We start from the raw sequence: 19,824 nt of genomic DNA, 5'->3' as shown, positions 1-19,824 counted from the left end.
TGGGTTTCATAATTCATGTCCAATGTTGTTATGGCCAGTTTGGCATCAAAAGCAGAGAATAACAAGTACTGCAGGCCTTTTTTTCCTCCGTGGAAATGGATCCATGACTTTTTTGTCATCAACAACAACAGGGGCCTCTGAGTCTATGAGCAGCACATTTTCCAGTGAAACAGCTACCCTTGAAAACCAGAGCTTGGCGAGCATCCTTCCTGGGCCTCAGCCTGAGGAAGAGGCTATTCAAGTGTTGGCATGGGGGCCTGTTGGGAGTTGGCCAGATCGCATCCCATTGATGACTTGTGTGTTGGGATCCCTGCTCCAATACCAGTGACTGTGACCCAAGGGCCGCTAACTGTCTGTGGCTTTATGGTTGCAGTCACAATGAAGAGGAGAACTGACCCAGAATGCACTGCCCCCCTCAAGAAGCAGAAGAAAAGGGTTGCAGAGCTTGCCCTGAACCTCAGTTCCACCTCTGATGATGAGCCTCCCTCCTCCATCAATTATGCAGCAAAAGGTATGCCTTGTGTGGCCTGAGGCCATCGGTCAGCTGGCAATTGGAAACCCCTATACCTGAACTGGGCAGTAGACAGCCCGCTGCCCCTAAAGGAAAAGTTGACAAATTCTACTGAGAGATGTTGGCAGTAGGCTCTAAAAGTTGGGGAACTTGTTGGAAATAAAAAATTGGAATCTTTCCAGCATGCCCTAGTTCTGTAACTGGCCCCTCGGTAGATGGCACTCTTTTGCTGTCTTAAAACCAGTCGGAAGCTGTGGCAAACATTGAGTGCTCTGTGCTCTGAATAGCTAGTACCCATTGTGGGGCCGATTCACATGGGGGGGGGCTCTTTGCTGCAGCTAGCTGGCCTAATTGCTCTTAGGGTTTTGCCTTTTCCTGTCTCAGTTCTGGTAGTGGTAGTGGTATGAAGCCTTTAACTATACTGGAACATCCCTGTACTCACTGTTTGCATGTAGCTCGAAGGATTTTACTGATTTGATTGAAACTAGCATTTTGCTTTGCATGTTTTGGGGGCTTGTGGGCATTCACAGTTCTCTCCAGTGTTTCCTGTGAGGAATGAAATCAGAAAGGCTCTGGAGCTTACCTTCAATGCCGCTCAATTCGAAGTAGTTTTATTTGTATTTACTTTGACTTGCCGACGGTCTTGCATATTGGATCTTCTGCTGGATTACTGGTAAACTAGAAAGAAATTTGATGAAAGATGGGGACTGAGTGGGTGTGAGGCACCATTTGAGGGTGGTAGAAAATAAATAAATGGTAGTTACTCATCCATTGTTACAAAGAAGGTAGTCCAGAGAGGCGAAACTTACTTAACAGGAGATACAGCTAATGAAACATTTTGTGTGGCTGTGGGTCAGGCTGGATAAGAGAGAGGCTCACTTACCCAGTGTGTGGAAATACTGTCTGCTGTTAAAGTGGTCAAGGGAGAGTCCCAGATGAGGGTAGAAGGAACATTTATAATTGGGGTTTCTAAGTTGAAAAGCGAAACCATACCGGGCTCCTTGGTGAGGCTTGTTGTGGAAAGGGGAATTGCTTCCTCCCTGGGATTTGAGCAGCTTAGTGAGGGTAGAGTCTCCTTGGATTCGACACTGGGGGCTGGTGGAGACGGTCTGTGGGGGCGTGGCAGGGGGTCGGGGGAGGAATCAGAAGTAGCCTGGTAGCGGCGGTATCCGGTTCTGGGTGGGTCTTGGGGACCATTTATTCTCATGTACCGTTTCTTTGAAGTCAGGAGAGGATAGCTAGCCCCTGGGTGCGGGAAGGTAAATGTGCTGAAGGCGTCTTCAGGGGACCAATGTGGCTTAAATTTCAGGCTTTAAAAAATGTGACTTCGAATTGAGATAGCTTCCTTCCTTCCCTGCCCTCCCCTTAATTTTACCAAATAGCTTTAACCTTTCTGAAAGGGGTGCCAGGTGAAGGGCCAACTCTTGCTCTTGTGTGCACAGAATGGAAATCCAGAGGTCGTCACTCCCTTGTGTGTGCCCAGCAGAAGGCCAATTGGTCCCTTTCATGTATAGAAAATGAGGTCAATGGCAAAGCAAAGCAGCCGCGCCAGGGTTCCCTGGGTGAGCACGCCTTAGGAGGGGCAGCTCCGGAGCCACTGCACTTGCCCGGGCTCCTTATCAGCAAGACCACTGACTCACCGTGCCTCCGTGCCTGGCTTAGCGTAGACTGCGGAGTAGATAGTTACTGAATGGAATTGGTAGAAGGCAACAGAATTATTTTTTCCAAGCCTTAAACTGCATTCACATCTTCTATTTTGCCTAGCCCTCCTCCAGTCCACAGATGATGTTTTCATTAAGTGCTTAATATTTATGTCATCTGTGTTCTGTCTTTGCTCTTCCTGGGTGTCCCCTGGACAGCCTGCCCCGGTCGTTTGTTGTTTCACCAGAAACGTCATGTCCCCTGAGTTGCGTGCAAGCAGGCATGTTTCCTTTTGCTCTAACCACCTCTATCTACCTGGACACATTGTTCAAATAGGTGACGGGGGAAAAAAACAAATGCTCTTTAGGGAAGACAGTTGAAAACCCAGTACTTAACTATTTCTGTCCGCTTGGGTCTTACTTTTGCTTTCTCTGTAAAGTGACTCAGGAACAGACCTGCTGGACCCCACCAGTTTGTTTCTTTACATGATTCGCAAAGTAAGCTGCCTGCCTGACGCCTGGCCAGAGGAATGGAGAAAGGGGATGTGGTGTAATGGGCAGAGTTGCGCCATGTGCTCTGTCGAGTATTTAAGAGGCATTTGAAGGCATTTCCAGGCATGAAGGAAGGAGAGGTAGATGAGGCCATGCTGCTCCTGTGGGCTGTGTCTCAGGGAAACTGGTGGAGACCTCAGCTCTTTCCTCCTCTCCTTCGCGGTGGAGCCAGGGCGGGCTCCTGGTCCTTGTGCAGCAGGCTGCTCTGGAAGTTGCCAGGCTCCTTCTCTACCGCCTCGCAAAAAGCCCCCTTCCCTCCACCAGGCTTAATTCTTGCTTAAACAGGCTATTTGCCCGGAAACACCATCGCTTTCCTGTCAGCTCAGATTCATGACCTTAATCAAAAACTTCCTTTATCGGTATCTGTTTAAATTGCTCTAACGAGTTGCCATTTGTCTGGCATGAAGGAGAAATTGAGTCTTGGAGCAGAAATGAGTGTGTTCTACAGCGATTGTTGGGCAGGATGTGGTGTTTATTAGAATCCATAATTTGTTCCTCTCTATCTGTGTGCTGCTCACCTTGGCCATTAGTGGCTCTGGGGCTGCCCCTCCTTGTGTGTGGTGACTATCATTTTTAATCTTGACACGTGTGCCCTACTGCTCGCTTGCTGTGTGAAAAATTTTGCCAGAAGCTGGAAAACCTCTGGTTCCTCCATAAAGCGAACGTTTCTCCTTTAAAGTGACTTAAGAGTTATGATGCCTATCAGGTGGAGAAGAAACCTTAAATGAAAACTCTAAATAATGTTTTGGGCTCCCTGGTAGATTTTTTGAAGGGGAGCTCCTGGGGAGGTAAATGGGAATGCCACCCAGGCCTGGCAAGTTCTTAATGAAACGAATGATTTTAATAGACCGACCTTATTACTCTCGTTAATTTATATTCTCATTATAAAAATTGTCTGCTCAATATTTGCTAAATTGTTATCTGTCTTGAGAGGCTCTCTAGCTTCTGCTGCATCCAAGCAGTTGTCTCTTATTCCTCTGAAAAGAGCAGCCCCAAGGGCCCAGGGTTAAGAATGAGTTGTGTCTGTGACAATCTGTGGACGTCAGGTCCAATCCAGGGGGGCTGTCTTAAATCATTGTCAGCCTGAGAATTGGATTGAAGACCACTGAAATAACAGGGAGACAGAAGCCTTTGCCAGGCACTTCTTGAGCTGACAAGGAAATGGGGAAGGTGGTGTTCTAGCTCCCTCCAACCTCACCACTCTCTAAACCTGGAAGATGAATGGAATGGAAAGATCTTTAGTTCAGCTCTGGAAAAACTCTAGGATTTTGCATTAGAGTCGCCCCTGATTTGCAATGAACCTTCCAACCCACATGTGATTATGCTGTCGCTTTTGCTGAAAAATGTTAGGGAGACAAAATGAAAGATCTCTCAGGCCTCTGGATAGCAGGAGACCTACCCAGGAATGACAGTCATGCCATTCCAATGACCACAAGAATATATTGAGTGAGGCTTCCAGCAAGTCTATCCACCTGGCAAACCCCTAGAGCGAAGGCATACCCTTCCTTTGAGGAGACCAGGGTTATCTAACTCTGCATAGACAGGCTCGGTGAGCCCCCAGGTAGTAGTTGAAGGCAGAAGAATTAAAGGAGGAGAACATTGTAGGGGGCCCTGGGCTGCACAGACACCACTTTGAGAACCTGCTCAGGGAGCTAGCTGCCCACACTGACTTTCCAGGGGCAGGCTGAGAAGCAGAGTGAAGAGACCTCCACCTTCAGGAGCGCTGGTCCTTAGCCGGCGAGCCCTCTGTTGCAGCCCCCACCTTCCCCTGCACGGGAGATAGAAACGAGCAGCCCAGAGACAGCCTTGAGCCCCGCAGGAGGCCTTTCCCCTCAGACCTACTGCCTTCTGAAAGTGTCTTCAGGAAAAGAACTCTTTCCCAGGCTTGGATTGGTACTTGATGTCTTTTCTCCTAATTTTCAAACTAATATGTTTTTGTTCCCCAAAATGGAGAAAACGCAGAAAAGTTCAAAAAAAAAGAATTCACATCATCTCGGTCCTGAGTTACCATGGTTACTCGGTAATGTTCTGTTGCCTTTCCTTTGGAGTGGCTCTCTGTTATGGGTGTGCATTGGTCCATGGAAGTGAGCCAGCTCCTTGTGAAGGGCATTGCACAACCACCTTCGAGGGCAGGGGCAGCTTTGAGGTCCCTCAGCAAGTCTCCGCCGAGATTCCTCATTGTTGACTGCGTACATGCCAGACTTTTGTATCTTATTCAAATGTTTTCACACATGTTTACCTACCTTTTATAAAATGTTACGTCCTTTTAAAATGTCTTTTTTTTTTTATCAGAATTTTAGGTTCCTTAACAGAGGAAAGTTAAAAAAAAAACAAAACCAGAGGAAAGATCTAGGAAGCAAAGCTATGGGTAGAGGTATAAAACTAGGTGTGTACATATGTAAATATATTAATTCATAAAAACAGAAGTATTGGACTATGTACATATATTTGTATGGCAATACATTGAGGTAGTGGACGAACTATGGGCCTTTGCTCAAGCCCTCCCTCAAGGCAAGAACACTTTGTTCTAACAACCTGGCATTCTGTGATGCTCACCATCCCAGCATGATCACTGAAGACAAAATGGGTGCACAAGCAAATGTGGTGAAGAAAGCTGATGGTGTCTGACTATCAAAAGATATAGTGTCTGGGGTCTTAAAAGCTTGAAGTTAAACAAGTGGCCATCCTGAAGAGAAGCAACAGCCCACAAGGAAGAAACACACCAGCCTGTGGGACATGAGGTGTCGACGGGATCAGGTAACCAACAGGCATCAGAAGACTCAAAACAAACAAACAAACAAACAAACAAACAAAAACATTGTTGAGAACAAGGGGGGGGGTTGGAGCAAAGACTCAAGTCCTATATGTAGACAATGGAACATCTCTTTACGGAAGGGTCATGAGGAAGGGATGAGTCAACCAGGGCCCAGTATAGCACCAATGAAACACACAGTATTCCTCTGGTTCTTTGAGACTTCCTTACCCCCCCACCCCCTATCATGACCCCAGTCCAGTCAGTTCTGGCTAGACCGGAGCATGTACACTGATACAGATAAGAGCTCACAACACATGGAATCCAGGGCAGAGAAACCCCTCAGAAACAGAAACGAGAACAGTGATAGGGGGGTAGAGGGAAGGTGGGGAGAAAGGGAGAACCAATTTCAGTGATCGAGATACACACACCCTCCCGAGGGTGTGTCAGTCTGGGTTGACTATAGAGAAATTCATAGACACTTGTGTATAAGAAAGAGCTTTATATACAAGAGCAATTGAATATTGAGAAAACATCCCAGCCCAGTCCAGATCAAGACCATAAGTTCAATATTAGCCCATAGGCCCAATGCCAATCTATAAATTCCTCTTCAGACTCACGAAACACATGCAATAATGCCGAATGCAGGACGATCACAGGTCTGGGTGGAAAGGCTTGTGGATCCAGTGGCTGCAGAAGCATCTCAGCGCTGGCGTGGGTCTTCATGAGGCTCATTCAGCTCCAGGGCTCTATCGTAGCTCCATGTGTCTTGTCTGCAGGATTGTCTTGCAGGGAGTGAGTGTCCTACTTCCAGCGAGCTCTCTATCTCCTTATCACCTGCAAATGAGGTCATCAAACTGCGACCTTATTGACGAGCTAAACTCCACCCCTTCACTCTTAAGTCTCAAATTGACACAGATTGAAAATAATAATAATTTATAATTTATCAAAGGGTCATGAGAGTTGGGGGGAGGGGAAAAGAACAGATACCATGGGTTCAAATAGAAAGTAAATCTTTAGAAAATAATTATGACAACATATGTACAAATATGCTTGATACAGTTGATGTGTGGATTGTTATAAAAGTTGTAAGATCCCCCAATAAAATGACTATAAAAAATAAAATAAAAGGAATTTTAGGTTACTTTTGGTTAGCCTTTCATTAGTCCTGAACTAAGGTTGTCTGATCTATTAAACTCTCAGCTCTCTAGGTCCTATTTCAGTTTACCTGTGGGCTTAATCACCTCATAAGGAGGGCTTAGTTTTGTGTCAGGATTTTAGTATTCCGTTCCTCATCCTTAAACTTTTGAATATTGAGCATTTTGTAATACTTGTGTGAGACATTAAGTGTAGGCTCAATGTAGTGAATTGAAAGACCTATCGCCAGATGGCACCTTTTCTAAGCACCCACTGAGTGTAGGGCTCTTTCAGATATGGGTTAATCATTTAGATGTGGGAGTGCTGGGAAAATCTTCCTTCTTTAAGAATGTCAGTCCCGTCCCGTTCCCCGCCCACCGCCCCCAATTCAGTTTCAGCCAAACAGCAGGCTGGTCTATAAGGTGAACAGTCACACTAGAGAGGTGCTTCCTCAGACTCACCAGCCACTGAACGCAAAGGGCAACATCTTCCCAAGGACAAAGTTCAGAAGGATTAAGATAGAAGGCGACGCAGGAACAATAAGGGGAGTAGCAAAACCGTGAGGCTATAGGGAACGTGGGGGGAGAAACGGGGAACTGCGTGTATTGTTAAATGCACTGATCTATAACACCTCCCCACCTCAGGGTGATGAGCAACAGAAACATGGGTGAAGGGAGACAATGGACAGTGTGAGATATGAAAATAATAATTTATAGTTTATCAAGGGTTCATGAGGGTGGGTGCAAATAAAGAGCTGATATCAAGGGGTTAAGTAGAAAGAAAATGTTTTGAAAAGGATGATGCGACATATGTACAAATGTGCTTGACACAATAAATGTATGGATTGTTAGAAGAGCTGTAAGAGCACCCAATAAAATGATTTTTTTTAAAAAGGCAAACTGAAAATAGGAAACAGGAGGAAGTAGGAAAAGTGATGTTGTATTTTTGAGACTGCAAAAGCTGAATTGTTGAATGGGAAACCGATTTGCTCTATAAATCTTCACTGAATTTACAATAAAAAGTTTAAAGAAAACTGGATCAGCGATTTTATTATCTGTAATCTGTGGAGCATAGAATTCGACAGAGGTGTTCCAAAGACTAGAAATCAAATAGGAGGAGAGGTCAACCCTGAGCAAGGTTGTGTGCTAGCAGAGCAGTGGTTGGAGGGTGAGCCTTGGTGGATGGGTTATGATGTAATCCTCAAGCGGGGACCACCTGAAGAGTGATTTATTTTACCCCGCCACTCTGCCTTTCTTTAATAGCTCACAAGCTGCCACGCTGTAATTCCGCATCTCAAAGGAACGGTGCCACATTGCTGTTTGTTTAAAAAAAAGTTTTTAAATTGTGATGGCTTACTACATTAACATAGTTCTTACATGTAACAAAATAATAAGCTCAATTCCTACTCTTAGCAACTCTGTAGGGTTGCTGAGGCTGTAAATCTTTCTTTCTTTAAGAAGCTGTGAATGGAGGTAGAAGCCGTGTCTCTTCCCTAGAGGGGCTGGTGGGTTTGAACTGCCGGCCTTGAAGTCAGCAATCCAAGGCTGACTTTCAGCACCACTAGGTCTCTCTCATGATGTAGACATGTAAATGAAGGTTCTTGAATTTCCTTTTCACTGTTCCCATGCCTCAGCCTGTGCAGATTTAGAGAATCACTTTGATTGGCCCTATCTTTCTAAAGGCACTTAGTGTAATTAAAAAGAAAAGTCACACAGTATTGAAAGCACTCGGCTGTTAACCCAGTGATCAGTAGTTCAAACCCACCAGCTGCACATATAGGGTTACCGTGTCAACAAAGGAGCCGTGATGATGTAGTAGTAGTTATGCAGTGGCCTGGGATCGCAAGGTCAGCGGTTAGAAACCTCTGCCGGCTCCTCGGGAGAAAGTTACCCCTGTAAAGTGACAGTCTCAGAAACCCGCAGGGGTCGTTTCTCCCCTGATCTATAGGGTCGTCATGAGTTGGAATTGACTCAAAGGCAGTGAGTGAGTCAACATTGACTGGATAGTGATGGGCTTGGTTTGGAGTTGGGTCCTACACAGGAGATTGGATACCACACTCATGCATGCGGTCTAGCTTGCATATTAGTCACAAGATAGTGGTGATCTGTCCATTTCAGTACATGGCTCCCAAACATGTAAAGTTCCCAGCCCCCTTAGTGTAAGGGTAATTTTTTTCAATCTCCCTGGGATGGCAGTAAGTCTGTCTTATTAGCCCAAAGAAATACATAATAGATTAGTATAGTAGTTACCGTATATACTCCAGTATAAGTCGAGTTTTACAGCACATTTTTAATGTCGTTTCTGTGGTAAAATTAGGTGCCTCGGCTTATACTCAAGTATTTACAGTAGTTAGTTCCAAGCAATAAGCAGTTATATTTTCACAACTAATGAGCATTTGAAAGAATTATATAGTTAGGTTGAAAGAAAAGGGTTGCTATTTTTCCCCCTAGTAACTGCAGTCCCTTCTCCGTGAGCTGTGTGCATGTGGATCCTCCGTTCAGTGCTGAACAAGGCCTCAGACCCGGGGCTTAGAGGAGACGCACGCCATCACCGAAATTCCTGTTCTGCATCTCTCTTGGCTTGAGGTCTATACCGTTTTCAGTGGGAATACTTAGAAGTTGCTAACTACCAACCAATTTCTTGAGGTCCAGTCTGTTGCCAAATTTGGGTAGATTTGCCTGAGATGCTGCTGGAATGAAATTGCATTGGGTTGCAGGGACTTTTAGGTAAATCCGTTCCTGTAGCTACACGGGAGAGGAAAAGAGCCCTTCTCGGTGACCTTCCGCATCCCACTACTTCTGCCGTGCTAAGATTCTTTATTTTTCCTTAGCCTTTTTGATGGGAAGGTGGTGGCTTCAGCTCCCTCAGGGGCAACTTTCTCCTGGAGCTTGGAGCAGCCCCGCTGCCTGCTGTTCAAATTACCCCCTGCTGCTTTCTTCTTTTTCTTCCTCTTCCTTGTCTCCCCTTCCCTCCTTCTCCTCCCTCATGCTTCCTCTACTCCTTGTGAGCCAACTCTTACCTGGTGAGCTCAATCCTCTTACCCAGAAATATGAAGGGCCACGAAGAGGAGTACAGAGATGAAACAATCTGAAAATGATGTCCCCGGGAACGGATTAGTTGAAGTAGGAATGCATGTTTGGAAATGGAGGGTCAGGTAATAAACAGCAGCAGTAGAAACAATCACATCTTCAGTCCATCTGCTTTATAGGTGAGAATGTTACTTTCAGATAAAGGATTTCACTTAATCCTCGAACAACCACGCGAGGTCGGCTTTGCCATCCCAGTTGTGTAGGGGAGCACCTGAGGGGATGGGGAAGGAAAAGGGACATTTTTGAGCTTGCACTGTGTTCGGGTACCAGTGAGAACTGTCAGTGACTTCCCCAGGACCGTGGAAGGAGGAAGGGGTGGTGAATGGATTTGATGCTGGGCCATTTAATAGACTTCATAGATGGATACGCGTTGAATGATGAAACTGGGGTTGTGGACGATGTTTGGTGCCGGGTACACCCCTGAATATTTTCCTTTTTTCCTCCCTAGCATCTGCCACAAGCCTCAGTGGTTCTGACAGCGAAACGGAGGGGAAGCCACACGGCTCTGACTCTTTTGACGATGCTTTCAAAGCGGACTCCCTCGTGGAGGGGACGTCCTCTCGGTACTCCATGTACAATAGTGTCTCCCAGAAGCTTATGGTAGGTGTGTGTTTGGGTCCGGTCCCTAAAGCTCTAGCAGCAGAAGGAGAGGGCGCGAGTGTTCCCCTCTGCCTTCCAGCTACGGAAAGTCAGCAAAGAGCCCTCTTCATAGAAGTAGCTATCATCTTTGAATTGCCCATGGGAAATGGGCCACTCAAGCCTGCTCCTCCTGGCCTTTCCTGGGCTGGGTCACTTTTTGGTCCCTTTCGTAATGGATTCTTACGAGGAATAGATCTCTATATTTCATGTGATAGTGAGTGATTGCAAACGAAATGGCTGAACTCCGACTACTCACTCTTGGGCCCTTAACATAAATGGGAATGGCATAGTCTTCCCTTCCCCAAAGGAGGCCATGTTTCTCTTTCCCAGCTTCCGTACCCCACTGATGCGCCAGAAGACGAAGGCGACTAGGAAGACCTGCTCACCTTTTAGGGCATGTGGAAAGATTAGGGAGCTCCAAGCTAGCTGCCCATCAAGCATCGGAAAAAGCATAGCTGGGGATTTAATGAAGAGAGAGAACTGCCGCTTCTGAAGTCATAGTTAGGCTGCTCCTTTGCAAGTCTCACGCTTGGAGGAAGTGGCAGGTGAGGCTGCTGACTCAGTCAGCCGCTCAGACCTGGGTTTCTAGTAGGAACTTCGGCTGACTTTTGAGCTGGGAATGGCTTTCCAAAGGGAATACAGCCTCTCCAGAGAGAATTGGATCTTCTCAGCTCTTTTACTAGGCTCTGTGGCCTTCGGGAGCTGGGCCCACTGGCCCTGGAGCGTAGTGTACATTTATACACAGTTGTGACAGGACAATTCTCATAGTTTCCATACCATACCACAGTTTTACAAGATGCGCATTTTCAGCTAATCGCTTGATTAAGTGGACGCCTGCAAGCCCTCGTTGTCCTTGCCTCGTCTCGTCAGGCTGTTTGTTGATCTGAGGGTCGGTTAGAAGCCGCCCCTTGCAGCAGTTCTGTTTTAAATTATGTTCTTTATCCACTCTGAGCTGTAGAGCTCCGTCTCACTCAGCCCGCTGGAAAGGTGGTTGTCCAAATGTCCGATGAGGTTCCTTAAGCCCTCCTGGTGCTTTTAATCACAGCTATGAGATCCTTGCTCATTTATCCCACGCCAGGGTGCCCTAGACTTTTCCCTCCAAAGTAGTCAGCTGCTGGGCCCACAGTGCTACTGCCGTCTCATTTTATGCTGCCTTTCTTCATGAGGCTAGAAGGCACATTGTATCCATCTGCATTTCTCAGGGTTTAACACCGTGTTGGGCGCATGATAAGAGGCGAAATGATTGTTGAACCGCATTAACGGTGTTCCATTCTTTCTCTTTGCCAGGCCAAGATGGGCTTCAGGGAAGGCGAAGGGCTGGGTAAATACAGCCAGGGCCGCAAGGACATTGTTGAGGCCTCTAATCAGAAAGGCCGAAGAGGCTTGGGTCTGACGCTGCGGGGGTTTGACCAAGAGATTAACGTGGACTGGAAAGATGAACCGGAGGTAACTGCGGGTGCGGGGAGCCGGAAACCGATTGTGTTACCCAACTAGAAAGCTCCAGAGGCAGTTTGGTCAGGGTGGCTAGAGAGGATTGGAAGTAATTTCTTCCATGGACATTACTGGGATATCCAGAATGGAAAAGAAAAGACGGGGGGTGGGACTTGGGGTATGATAGCAGTACAGCTGCTTTAGAGGGCTGAGCCAGGTGGGTAGAAGGTGCCAGAAGGAGGAATTTGGCTTCAGAAAGAACGTTCATGAATACCTACAACTCTCCACCCATGGACTGAAAGGCTGCCCGTGGCGCTGAGTGCCTCTCCTGAAGGAATTCAGGCGGTCCGCCTGAGGACCCTTGTGTCTGTGTGGTGTGAGCCCTGGTGGTGGGTGGCTGCTCCCTGCAGGTCAGCCGTTTGAGCCCCGGCGTTGCTCCTCAGGAGAAGCTGAGGCAGTCTGCTCCCGCAAAGATCCACAGCCTCAGAAACCCGAGGGGGCACTTCTCCTATGTTTGGTAGCATTGCTGTGAGTTGGGACCAACTGGATGGCAGGGGGTTTGGTTTTGGAAGAACTTTGCATCTCCGTGGGCTGATGATGGGCAGGCTCTGTAACCATGCAGTTCTCTGTTCATGCCGTTGTAGCTTTGCTCCAGGGGGCGGAGTCTGCTTACCTGCTTTCACCCTGAAGGCCAAAAGACCAAAACCCATTGCTGTCCAGTCGATTGTGACTCATAGCAACCCTGCAGGACAAAAGAGAACCTTTTAAAACAGAAGTAGACTGCCCCATCTTTCTCCCAATTAACCGAACACTCGAACCACTGAGCCACCAGGCCTGCTTTTGAAGACCGAAAGAAGACCCTTGTTTTCTGTTTTCATCGCACAGATATTGTTGAGCTCTTATTTTTATCCATTTACTCATGTCCACCTTATTCCACAGCAAGTTTGAAGTAGGTATAACAAAGCACCTACAAAATACCAGCGAAATACTACCATTTCAGAGCCAGGACAAGAGCAAGCAGAGCACATATCTAGCTTTCTAAGTCACTGCTAGAGTTGAGCTTCAGATGCAGCTCTGAACACTGGAACATTGGTATTGTGTTTGTCTTCCGAATGTTCCAGTTCCAGGGCACCTGCACATGATAAAAGTCTAGTAAGGCATCAGAGTCAGATGCTGACAAGGCGGAGCTAATGGGCTCCGGGCATGGGCCTGCCGTGCTGTCCTGTTATTGTGAGCCGATGAGAACAGCAGAATAGCACTCCAGACCGTGCAGCATTGGGTCAGCTCTAACGGGTTGCTCGATGTAGGCTTTCACCCTAGACACTCAGGGGTTTTCCTGGGACCCCGTTGAAGCGAACGCAACTGAAGAGCCCCAGTCCCTTCAGAGGGTGAGCCAGGATCGACTCCACGGCTGTGAGTTTTGAGTTTCTGCTAAACTTCGAATCTGAAGCTCGCCTGGAAAATCTGTTTTTAATGGAGACAAACTTCTGAAATTCCTTTTTTGGGGTTGGAGGCCCTCCTGACTACCACTTAACATAATTCCATCTCCCCCTCCACCCTCTCCCCTCACCCCAAGAACAGATGCCTTATCTTTTGCTGAAGTGTTTGGCCTGGGTTTTGGCAGGTCGTTGCTGTGGGTGGGTAGAAGTAGCTATCTTCCAGAGCTCCCTCAGGAAGATGCTCAGTGACTGCTGGGGGACTCTTCAGTCCAAGTCCACTCTGCTGGTAGGCTTGGTGGCAGGTGTCCAAGGGGGTAGCAATTCGTTTTTTCCCCCATTTTTAGAGGGACATCCAAAGTGGCTGTGGGCTTCTTTCCTAGAGTTGATAATTTAACCCCATTTATGCTTAAAGCCGATGCATTTGATCAGTCACGACTCACCGCCAAATTCACTAACAAAAGGCTTCAGTCAGTTTTGTTTGAAACTTTTTCTCTGTTGATGGCCGTTGGCTTCCCCTCAAGACCTTGCGTTGTGATACCATTTTATGCCTTTCAGAGCATGTAATACCATCTTTAATCGCATTGCTTCTATTTGCAATGGTGAATCTCTTCTCCACACTTGGCTTGGGAAGGAGGCTCTGTGTGCAGCGGCCGTGCAGGTTAGTCACCTGTTTAGGCTTTAGAATTCACATTTCTCGGAGCCCAGTGGTTCTTATCCCTTGCAGCATATTAGAACCATCTGGGGGACTTTGAACGAGGTATTCATGCCCAGTCCCCACCTCAGTCCTATCCAGAATCACCTGCTCTGGGGCTGGGGCCCAGGCTTCAGTAGTTTTCAAGAGGACTGCAGATGGTCCTAATGTAAAGCCAGTGGGGAGACGCCCTGCGAAAGCCTTTTAAGGACAGGAATTGAGAACTGCAGCAGCAGCAGCAGCAGCAGCAATCAGAGATGCCAGTTTCTGCTCAGCCTTGGACTGAACAGGAGAGGAATTCTATTTAGCAGCCGCCAGCTCTGGGTGACTCTGACGACGGCATTAGGAGGGAGACTTGGCTGTGACTGAATCCCTCTTGATTGTTTGGGGAGGTCTGGCAAGAGGGCCATAGCCCTGAGGGTCTGTCTTACCTGTCCTTCTGCCCTCTCTTGTTTCTAGCCCAGCGCCTGCGAGCAGGTGTCATGGTTCCCGGAATGTACCACTGAAATTCCTGACACTCAAGAAATGAGCGACTGGATGGTTGTGGGCAAGGTAGGGTTCCAGGAGCGTGCGCTCTGAACCGTGGCGCTTACCTCTTCCTCTTGTTGGGCGCGGTTGTGTACTTGCAGATTAAAGGCAAGGTGAACCTGACCATTCTGGCAGGAACAAAGCTGTGCCAAGAGGATCTGTCAAGGGCTTGACCAGCCTGCCCGATTTCTCTCTCTCCTCCTCGCTATTTAACTTGCAAGGCAGCAGACTGGGTCACGTCCATCCTCCTCCTGGATGGTTTTGAAGCATCAGTAAATTCTGGGCACTGCTGGGCACTGTTCCAGGGAGATGAAAAGACCGGCTTCAGGGAGTGGGTACAGAGAAAGTTTGTTTAATCTCCTTCTGGAAGACACTGAATAACGTACAGAGCAACCAAATCAGCGTGGTCAAATGAAGAGTTTGCAAAGTATGTGGGTGCCCTGGGGATCCCCAAGACCCTTGCAGGGGGTCTGCAAGGTGAAAGTTATTTCCACAGTGATACACAATGTGACTTGACTTTTATTACTCTCATTTTCACACGCGTCCAGCGAAGCTTTTGGAGGCTCTGGTGGCCTATATACCCCAGGCCATTGAATGTAGAAGCAGGTAGGATCTAGCCAGACTCTGTGAAGCCAGGCATTAAAGAGATGGGGGTAGGGGTGGGGTGGGGGGACACCAGGAAAAATGTTGCTGCTCTGCTCACTAATTTAAAAAAATCATGATTTATGTTAACATATGCTTTTAGACCGGATTGAGACTTAAAAGTTTTCTCCATTTTGATTTCTAAGCATCAATATTGACACCCCCCACCCACATGAACAACACTCTGGGGTCCTCTGCGAGTGTTGAGAATGTGAAACCTGAGCCCAGAAGGTTTGGGCACTGTTGGTTAAGCCTCACTCAGACATGGGGCTGGACTCGGCAGTTCCTATTGTGTGAGGGGGTGGGGGGGTGCTTCCAGGTTTGTGCCTGGTTTCTCGAATTCGCCTTTACCAGGGAGGGAGATGACTCCTGTGTGAAGGACAAGCTCTGTCATTTGGGGCAGCCCCCACCCTCCTGCCTCCACGGTCCAAGGGCAGACAGCTTGACTGTCTCCTGCCTGTTTGCTTTTCCCAGCCTCAGCATTTGTGAGCCTTGTCTCCATCTGGTGCTGCACGCAGAGCTCCCAGGGGGCTGCTTCATTTCGCAGCCATCTGGAGGACAGCCAGGGGGACTAAGGGTTTTCTCTTTCCCATCCCTCAAGGATTTATGCTCTTTGGCTGGGACTCGCTGGGAACCCATGCTTTTCCATGCGTCCCCTGAAATGTCGCTGCACGTGGTCTGATGACTGTCTTCTTCTCCCTGTAGAGGAAGATGGTGATTGAAGATGAAACAGAGTTTTGTGGGGAGGAGCTGCTTCACAGTGTGCTGCAGTGTAAGGTAAGAGCTGCCCAGAGGGCCTGGTGTGAGGCACCTGGCCGGACTTTCTTGTGGGTTGAGGGGAGGCTCTGGATTTGAGTCCATATTTTTCTGGAAGTTCACTGCATACCTTGGTATCCTGTCCCCAGGGTGTCCCTTTCTTGGTCACTGCCCTGCCTCGTAGAGCTGTGCTGTCCCTGGAGTCTGCAGCAGGACAGGGTTCATGTCACCTCAGTGGGCTGGTCCGGGTCATCCAGAGGGCCCTCAGTGGAAGGAGTGTAGGTTTGGAATCATGCTTCATTAAGCATCTGAAACATCTGGATTCAGATCCTACTTCCAAACTCTGCCTGCTCTGCGTCCTTGTGCCACTCTAGATCTTCAGACTTTGATTCTGCACCTGTGAAATGGTGCGGACATATCCACCTCATGGGCTCTGGTGAGAGTTCCACGAGCTAGTTAGAGGGTGTGAAGTTGTTAGCATCCTCTTGGCACTTCTCGGCCTGAGGAGGAGACTGGAAAGCCCGTGGCATGCTCTGGCAGAGTGAAGGCGGGCACTCCGAGGAGGAAATGGGTGCGGGGGAAGCCGGGCCTCGGGCTGGCCTCACAGAGGCAAAGGCTCAGTGTCGCCACAGTGACAAACTTTCAGGTGAAATGAGGCTGCCTTTTTCAGAGGGCTGGGGGTGGGGTGGTGGGTGAAGAGAGTCTGAGGGGTGAGGGAGCCTCTGCTCTGCCCCGTGGATGGCTGCTGTGGTGGGGTGGAGAGATGTTTCCGTTAGAAGAATTAGGCCCAGAGACAGTGCAAGGTGCCTAGACTTGGTGCCACCTGTCAACCACTTAGCAGGAGTCAGCACATGCTTACAGTTCACCTTTCACCGTTCCCCAGTGAGATAGGTGGGCGAGAGTCAGAGGAATGGGGCACAGCTAAGAGCTTTGAGTCGGGCTCTCAGGCTCTGCAAACCTGTTTCCCATCCCAGCGGGGCCGGAGTGGCGCTCACTCGGGGTCTGATTCTCTCTGGGCAGACTGTGTTTGATGTTCTGGACGGGGAGGAGATGCGGCGAGCCCGGACGCGGGCCAACCCCTACGAGATGATCCGGGGCGTCTTCTTCCTGAACAGGTTTGCCCCCAATACCTCTGTCCTCCCCTTTTCACAGGCGCCCCAGCTCTCCGTCCATCTGCACCGAGAGTCATGCTTTTCTGTTGCTCTGTTGCAGGGCAGCGATGAAGATGGCTAACATGGACTTTGTGTTTGATCGCATGTTTACAAATCCCCGGGACTCCTATGGGGTGAGAGCAAGATCCTGCTTCTGAATTCATGGTGCTTAGTGGGTTCAAGCTGTTGGGGGCTGAGAGAGGATTCCTGCTCTGTGATAAAGCCGTGTTTTGCTTAGAGCACCCCTTGGGTCCCACAGCCATCACGAATCCCCAGGAGTGCCCCAGCAAACAGTTGTGCCCAGGGCTCCAGGCCCAGGGGGCAAGCTCCCAGCTGTGCAGCTCCTGAGGAGAATTGGCAGCCTTGGCATCTATGGGACTGGGGGCTGCCCCCTGAATTCTGCAGCCCCTACTCTGCGCCAGGCAAATGCTAGCAGGCGCCAGGCTGATCCTTCCAAATGAGGTAGATGTGGTCCTTGGCTGCCTGGTGCTGGCAGTCAGGACACTCTGGAAGGCTGGGAGATTGTGTAGCCTCTATGTCAGTGGTTCTCAACCTTCCTAATGCCACGACCCTTTAATACAGTTCCTCATGTAGTGACCCCCAACCATAAAATGATTTTCGTTGCTACTTTATAACTGTCATTTTGCTACTGTGATGAATCGGGCAACCCCTGTGAAAGGGTCATTTGACTCCCAAAGGGGTCGCAACCCCCAGGTGGTGAACCCCAGCTCTGTGTGCTCGTTGAGAGAGGTTTGACTCTCCTCCTGGAGGCCATAGCCCAGGGCGAGGCGAGGAAACTGGTGAGTCTACAGCCCTTGCTGCCGAATTCATGCTGGTGGTGGCCTCTGATCTGGGTGCTGTTTCTGGTGTGAGAACTCTGAACGGAGTGCTCTGACAAATGAGATGGGAATGTGGAAGGAGATAAGGGAATCTTTTAAAAATCAGTGTCTTAAAGACAAATCTAGACAGGAGGAGTGAGGGGGTGGTGGGGGGAAGGTGCCAGCACTTGCAACCCAGATGAAACCTCTTTGGCCCTCACTTATTTCATCTCTGGAAAAAGCCTTGCCAGAAGAGTCCTGCTGGCTCAGTCGGTTGGGCATTGGGCGGCTAACCACAAGGTGAGTGGTTCAAATCCACCAGCTTCTCCACAGGAGGACGATGAGCTGGCTGCCTGTAAAGATTTATAGTGTCGGAAACCCTATGGAACAGTTAGTTCTCCTTTGTTGTATAGGGGGTCACTGAGTCTGAATCAACTTGAGGCCAAATGACAACAACCTGCCAGAGGGGCGGTGGAAGCTCTTGAGCCCTGTTCTGGTGCGAGGCTCCATGGCCCGTCTTCTCTGCCCGCCCTCTGAACAAGCTGCGTTTCGTTGGGACTCATCACGGTCAGGCCCTGGCCTTTCTCAGGCAGCGGTCAAACAACATGGTTTTGTGCTTGGCTACATCTCATTTCTCTGTAGGAAACAAAGGAAGTTTCATTCTAGAATTCCCTTCAGGGTTTCAAAGCCTTTTTATTGAGCCCTGGAAAGTTACTTCTCTCTCAGGGAATGGCCAGGAGCCAATTGTTTCAGACTCACTTCTGCTTCACTCGTTCCACTAGCCCCCTGACTACTCACTGGCCAAAGAAGCTTAGTTCCAAGTTCTCTACTGTGTCAGCTCCCACCCTTTTCGTTGCTTCCTCCATGCTGGTGAGCCCGGCAGCCTTTGGTTACACCCTCTCCCAGGCCCCCCGCCCCAGCAGGCAGCACAGAATGACTCTTGGAATTGGCATTTCTAAATTCCGACCCCATAGTGACCCTGTAGGACAGAACCGAATCGCCCCACAGGGTTTCAGGGCTGTAAATCTCTAGGGGAGCAGACCGCCTCATCTTCCTCCCACATAGTAAGTGGTAGGTTCTGCCCCCCAGCCTTTCAGTTCGCAGCCGAGCACTTAACCACTGCACCACCAGTACTCCATTAGGTTGGCATATGTTGATTTCATTTTCAGAACTCTAAATGATTTCCTTTAAATCCCTGCCTGGCAGAGGAGTTCTCTCGAGCTGATGGGAAGTCACAGCATCGTTTGGGGCTTTTGAATATAAACGCCTCGAGCAGCTGCTATCTGGTTATTGGCTTTGGCTGTCATGAAAATGAAGTGGGTACCAGGGTTGTACCATTCAGGTGGAGGGTGGAGATGTTAGTCACACAGGAGAAGGCAGCGCCTTTGTAACACTTGGGGCAGCTTCTTGACCCAAATTGATTGGTAGTGGCCACGGAGAATTGCCCTTTTAGAGATGTTTCTGTGCACTCCGCTATAAAGCGCAATTTTTCTAGGGCTCCTAGTGTTTTCCCTTTTTCTCTGAGGGCGAGAGTGACAGCCAAGCCCAGGAGGCTTGGTGAGCGTTTCAGCCAAGTGCAGACACATTGGAATAGTGCCCAGCAGAGGTGGCCATGGCTGCGGGCCCAGCCACACTCCCGGGTTTTCCAGGCTCAGTGGCTCTGAAGTGTGTGGAAAAGCCGAATGCGGATCCTAAGTTTGAATCCCATCTCAGAGGAATGTAGACCAGGTTGACGAAATCTCTGCTAAATGGGAAAATATGGAAAAGGATAAAAGTGTTGACTTTAGGGAAGTTTATCTGGTGGATTACAGTATGATCTCATCTGTGTTTAGTACTTTACCATTTATGAAGGCCGGGATGTAGGCTCCATTAGGTAACCTTTTAAGCCTTGGGCAACAGCTGCAGCAGTCCCAGTTCACAGGAAGCCCTAGTAGAGAGATTTACCTCCAGTGCTTATCCTGGATGGTGCAGCCAATGAGCAGCAGCACTGAGAGCCCCAGCAGGTGTTTCTGTGAGAGACTTGTGTGGAGACATGCGTGAGGTCACGG

At 48.7% G+C, this 19,824-nt stretch overlaps 1 protein-coding gene across 3 annotated transcripts in view; it reads left to right on the top strand.

The window, feature by feature from the left end:
- LOC142453650 (cap-specific mRNA (nucleoside-2'-O-)-methyltransferase 1) overlaps positions 1-19,824 on the top strand; it is a 146,951-nt gene that overhangs the window by 94,270 nt on the left and 32,857 nt on the right. For 2 of the 3 annotated variants that reach the window (XM_075555174.1, XM_075555176.1), the window contains 7 exons: positions 374-511; positions 10,130-10,281; positions 11,608-11,766; positions 14,341-14,433; positions 15,757-15,828; positions 16,828-16,922; positions 17,020-17,092. In XM_075555174.1, the coding sequence (XP_075411289.1) occupies positions 374-511; positions 10,130-10,281; positions 11,608-11,766; positions 14,341-14,433; positions 15,757-15,828; positions 16,828-16,922; positions 17,020-17,092 (782 nt within the window). The remainder of the gene's footprint in view (positions 1-373; positions 512-10,129; positions 10,282-11,607; positions 11,767-14,340; positions 14,434-15,756; positions 15,829-16,827; positions 16,923-17,019; positions 17,093-19,824) is intronic. The other variant, XM_075555175.1, reaches the window with a different exon arrangement.

Source organism: Tenrec ecaudatus, chromosome 7 (assembly GCF_050624435.1).
Source record: "Tenrec ecaudatus isolate mTenEca1 chromosome 7, mTenEca1.hap1, whole genome shotgun sequence".
Classification (NCBI taxonomy): domain Eukaryota; kingdom Metazoa; phylum Chordata; class Mammalia; order Afrosoricida; family Tenrecidae; genus Tenrec; species Tenrec ecaudatus.
The sequence above is the reverse complement of the archived record's forward strand: the minus strand, read 5'-3'. Positions and strand labels throughout refer to the sequence as shown.